Source organism: Chiloscyllium plagiosum, chromosome 30, assembly GCF_004010195.1.
Source record: "Chiloscyllium plagiosum isolate BGI_BamShark_2017 chromosome 30, ASM401019v2, whole genome shotgun sequence".
Taxonomy (NCBI): domain Eukaryota; kingdom Metazoa; phylum Chordata; class Chondrichthyes; order Orectolobiformes; family Hemiscylliidae; genus Chiloscyllium; species Chiloscyllium plagiosum.
This window is the reverse complement of record NC_057739.1, coordinates 38,943,296-38,948,831: the sequence shown is the minus strand read 5'-3', so window position 1 is coordinate 38,948,831 and position 5,536 is coordinate 38,943,296. Positions and strand designations below refer to the sequence as shown.

General features: G+C 46.9%; 1 protein-coding gene across 2 annotated transcripts in view; it reads left to right on the top strand.

Annotated features, from left to right (window-relative positions):
* Positions 1-5,536, top strand: part of cercam (cerebral endothelial cell adhesion molecule) — a 119,757-nt gene that overhangs the window by 48,413 nt on the left and 65,808 nt on the right. For both annotated transcript variants that reach the window (XM_043720436.1, XM_043720437.1), the window contains exons 5-6: positions 242-446; positions 3,042-3,161. In XM_043720436.1, the coding sequence (XP_043576371.1) occupies positions 242-446; positions 3,042-3,161 (325 nt within the window). The remainder of the gene's footprint in view (positions 1-241; positions 447-3,041; positions 3,162-5,536) is intronic.

Below are 5,536 nucleotides of genomic sequence, written 5' to 3'. Positions count from 1 at the left end.
CCCCCACCCTCTTGCCCCAACCCCTCCTCCACTCTTGCCTCCTCCACCATTCCTCTGCCCTCTCCTTTCCTCCGTCCCTCCCTAACCTCCCCTCTCCATATCCCCTACAGAACCCCATCCTCGTCCTCATCCCTCCCGCCTCCATTTTGACAAATCCCAATATGGCGGTTGATGTTAACGGTCTCCCCGGGACTGCGGCCTTGCGCTGACTTCCTGTTTTTTTTTCTCTGTTTCGCTCGAGGGTTATTACCGCAGGACGACCGAGTATTTCCCCACGAGACACCGGCAGCGGTTGGGCTGCTTCCCGGTTCCAATGGTGCACTCGACCGTGCTGGTGGACCTGCAGAAGGAGGCCTCACGGGACCTGGCGTTTTTCCCGCCACACCCAGAGTTCTCCTGGTCCTTCGATGACATCATTGTGTTTGCTTTCTCGTGTCGTGCCGCAGGTAGTCAGCGTCGTGTGTGCTCAGAACGGACTATGGGAGGAAACCCACACAGACACTGGGAGAATGTGCAAACTCTACACAGTCAGTCTCCCGAGGGTGGAATCGAACCTGGTGATGTGAGGCAGCAGTGCTAACCACTGAGCCACTGTGCCGCCCCATTGCTTCGCTGTGTGAAAGGGAGGAAAGGAAAGAAAAATTCCCTTTACAACCTAATGACACACAAACTGGGCTGTATGCCTTTAATTAGCTAGAGTGAATAATGATATCAAGTTGGACTTTATCTGCAACACCTCAACCCCAAGTGTAGATATATATATACACATTCTCCACTCCAACTCAACTAATTCTATAAATGGACAGCACTTGAGAAATTGTTGTTGTTTCTGACTCTGACCTGGCAACCACCTTTCACAGCAAGCAAGCAGGTTTCTACAATAAAATCAAGAGACTTGAAAATCCAAGGGTAATCGAAGGATTTTTTTTTCAGTTTCTTGTGAAAGGGTCATGATACCCCACAGCACCAGGGACCCAGGTACAATTCTAGCCTCGGGTGAGTGTGGAGTTTGCACATTCTCCCCGTGTCTGTGTGGGTTTCCTCCAGATGTTCTGGTTTCCTCCCACAATCCAAAGATGTGCAGGTCAGGTGAATTGGCCATGCTAAATTGCCCGTCGTGTTCAGGGATATGTAAGGTTAGGTGTATTAGTCAGGGGTACAGTAATAGAGTAGGAGAATGGATCTGGGTAGAATACTCTTCAGAGGGTCAGTGTAGATTTGTTGGGCCAGATGTTTGTTTCCACACTGTAGGGAGTCTATGAAAGTCTCAGCAGGTCTGGCAGCATCTGTAGAGAGAGAAAGCAGAGTTAATGTTTCAGGTTCAGTAACCCTTCTTTAGAATGCTTCCTTGAGTCGCTGGTAAAGGAACGTTAACTCTGCTTTCTGTCTTTGCTGATGCTGTCAGACCTGCTAAGTTTCTCCAGCAATTTCTGTTTGCGTTTCTGAACTGCTTTCCCTTAAGTATATCCCCATTCACTCTGTAGCTGTTGACATTGTGTTGGTCTATGTCCAGCACACAGGAAAGACCACTGTCTAAAGTCTTTCCATGAAAGTATAATGAGGGGCCATTCCATTATCAGACCCTCTCATTGCCTCAGTGTATGTAAGTAATGGCCTGCATGAGTAAGAAATACCTTTGGTTTATGCAACAGTAAGAAATGTCAATTATTGGTTTTCTTGATATGCAAAGATTGCTTTAGTAGCTGTAAATGCAAATAATGATTTTCCATTAATAAATTATAATTTTGTAATTAAAAATAGCTACAGCACATAGGCTGCTCACCACCACCTTCTCCTGGGGTGACCTGGGACAGCCATCAAATGGACACACTCACTGATGCCCAAGGTCTATGTAAACACAATTACACTGACCTTTGTTTCTTCTGCCTACCTCTGCTCCCAGTTTGCTCTTTCTCACCACTATACCCCACTAAGATTGCTCCCCATCCAATATTCTGCATCCCAATAAAACCTACTCCTTAAACTCGTCACATCTCCATAAATATCCTCTTCACTTCACTCATTGATGGCTGTTTACTCAGGGATGATGGTTGACCTGACACTCTTAGCTTCCCTCCTTCACCTTTCCATCTCTCTCTCTCTCTTTCTATCTCTCTCTCTTTCTCATTCCTTTTCAAAGTATCTTACAGTGCAGAAAGAGGTCGTTGGCCCATTCTGCTTGCATTGCCTGTTCGATAGAGTCCCCACCCCAGGGCTTTCTACTCAAAATGTGTTAAAGTAGTCCCCTTCCAGGACATGGCTAATTTCCCTTTGAAGTTTCCCATGGAATCAGATCAGTGCGTTCCAACCTTTAATCACCTTCTTGCGCTCCTTTTAACACTTTGGTCACGTGTTCTGCCATCCCTGACTCGGTGCCAATCCTTTTCAGATAACACTTCTGTGAGACGCTATATAAATGCGACGTGTGGCTGTGGGATCCTGTGGCTCCACTCTCTGGGAATGTAGGGGCAGGCTGTTCAGCCCATCCAGCCTGCTCTGCCAGTTTGCAGAGTGGCAGATGTCTCACAGCGCAGACGGAAGGCATTCGGCCTGGCTCTTGAAATGAGCCTCAGTACCTAGTGCCAGTCTCCTGCTTTTTGCCCCATACCCTTTCATGTAATATTTGCCCAAATAATCGCCCAGTGCCCTCTTCAGTGAATCAACTGAACTTGTCTCCACCACACTTCCAGGTGGCATGTGCCAACCTATTTGGAGAGATGGTGCAAATGGTGTCCTGGCCTAATGCTTCCGTGATTCTGTGAACTAGGATTGGATCAACAATGCCCACATCCCGCACAAAAACAAAATCAAAATATTTGTATTTTATTTTAAATCCCACCGACAGCACGGATAGTTGAACAGTCAGCTGCCGAGCCAAGGGGAATATTAAGGATGGGAATTGGTTTAATGAGAGACCGCAGACTGATGCAGGAGTGGGCTGGAATCTACACGAGGTTATGGGATCAGGCAGCAGGAAGGAGTTGTTTGAGAGGCCCGGTCAAGTGTTGATCACCTCACTTGTCGCTGTTTTGTTTCCTCAGAGGTTCAGATGTACGTGTGCAACAAAGAGAGATACGGATTCCTCAACGTTCCCGCCAAGCCCGAAAGCACTTTGGAAGATGACCGCCTGAACTTCGTGCATATTATGTTGGATGCCATGAGTAAGCCCAGCCTTGAGTGCGCAGTATTTTCTGACCAGTCAGACACAGTGAGACAGTTACAGTAGGGAAGAGAAAGATACAAGATCCGTGCATCCACACAGCTAACAGCATTAAGGCTTCGTATCCTGGTGTGGGATGTTGCCCTGTCACTAGTCTGGGCATTAACGTAGTCAAGAGCACTAGGTTACTCTCATTTTCCTGCAGCAGTAGGAGCACTTTACTGCAAGTTTTACCTGCGGTTAGTCTCCTCAATGAGAGGTTGGAGGGGTTTCAGTAAGTACATTGGACTGAATGGTCTTTTCTCATTTGATACTTTCTTATACTCCGAAAATAGGGGGAAGATCATAAACAAGTCCAAATAAAACCATTACAACATTTCAAAAAAGGTTTGTATGTTTAAAACCCTCACTGCCTTATCAGTTAATCCGAAAGTACAATTTTCATTCAAGAGGGCTCTGTATGTGCAGATATTCAGATGCAGAATACTCTCTTGAACAATGTGGAAATTTAAACACTAGGAATTTTTATTTCCCGGCTTTCACAAATTGGTCTGTCAAATGTAGAATTAAAATTTTGCCAAGCGATCGAGTTCACAGAGTGCAGATCATGCTTCACAATTTATGAAATACTAGCTGAAATGTAGTCACTGTTTTGCTGTAGAACACATAGCTAAATGAATGTAGATTTGCTCGCTGAGCTGAAAGGTTCATTTTCAGATGTTCCGTCACCATTCTAGGTAACATCTTCAGTGAGCCTCCGGACAAAACACTGCTGATGTTTCCTGCTTTCTATTTATATGTTTGGGTTCCTTTGAGTTGGTGATGTCATTTCCTGTGATGATGTCATTTCCTGTTCTTTTTCTCAGGGGTTGGTAAATGGGGTCCAAGCCAATGTGTTTGTTGATAGAGTTCCGGTTGGAATGCCATGCTTCTAGGAATTCTCGTGTATGTCTCGGTTTGGCTTGTCCTAGGAAGGATGTGTTGTCCCAGTCGAAGTGGTGTCCTTCCTTATCTGTATGTGAGGATACTAGTGAGAGAGGGTCATGTCGTTTTGTGGCTAATTGATGTTCATGTATCCTGGTGGCCAGTTTTCTGCCTGTTTGTCCAATGTAGTGTTTGTTACAGTTCTTGCATGGTACTTTGTAAATGACATTAGTTTTGCTTGACTGTATAGATCTTCTCGAAACTCGCTAACACGTAGCTAAGCTGTGCAAACTGCAACTTCCCACACACAGCAATCTGATAATGATCAGGTACTTGTTTCTGTTGGTTGAAGGAAACATTTGGCCCGGAGTGGAAAGGGATCTTCTGTGGATGCTTGAGAGGACATACAGTGCTTTGGTCCCAAGTCCATTCCAAAAGATAGTACTTGCAATAGAGCTGCACTCCCTCGGTGCTGCTTTCCCTCAGTTCCCTGCTCTAGGCATGATGTGAAACTTGAAAGAGTTCAGAAAAGATTTACAAGGATGCTGCCAGGCTTGGTGGGTTTGAGTCACAGGGAGAGGCTGAATATAGACTGGGCTGAAAATGTGTTGCTGGAAAAGCACAGCAGGTCAGGCAGCATCCAGGGAACAGGAGAATCGACGTTTCGGGCATAAGCCCTTCTTCGAGCTTATGCCCAAAACGTCGATTCTCCTGTTCCATGGATGCTGCCTGACCTGCTGCGCTTTTCCAGCAACACATTTTCAGCTCTGATCTCCAGCATCTGCAGACCTCACTTTCTCCTCCTTGAATATAGACTGGGGCTATTTTACCTGGAGCATCAGAGGCTGAAGGGTGACCTTATAGAAGTTCATAACATCATGAGGGGCATGGATAGGGTAAATAGACAAGGTCTTTTCCCCAGAGTAGAGGAGTCCAGAACTAGAGGCATAGGTTTAAGGTGAGAGGAGACAGATGTAAAGGGGACCAAAAGGGCAACTTTTTCACACAGAGGGTGGTACGTGTATGGAATGAGCTGCCAGAGGAAGTGGTGGAGGCTGGTACAATTACAACATTTAAAAGGCATCTGGATGGGTATATGAATAGGAAGGGTTGAGAGGAATATGGGCCAAATGCTGGCAGGTGGGACTAGATTAAGTAAGCATATCTGGTCAGCATGGACGAGTTGGATTGTAGGGACTGCTTCCGTGCTGTACAGCTCCATGACTCTATATTGAACTCCCCCAATGCAGCTCTCGCCCAGTGTAGCTATCCCTCTGTGCTGCACACCACCCCCCCCCCCGCCGGTGCTGCATTCCGGCCCCCCAGTGCTGCACTCCCCCCAGTGCTGCACCCACCCAGTGCTGCACTCCCCCCAGTGCTGCACCCACCCAGTGCTGCATCCCCCCAGTGCTGCACTCCCCCAGTGCTGCACTCCCCCAGTGCTGCACTCGC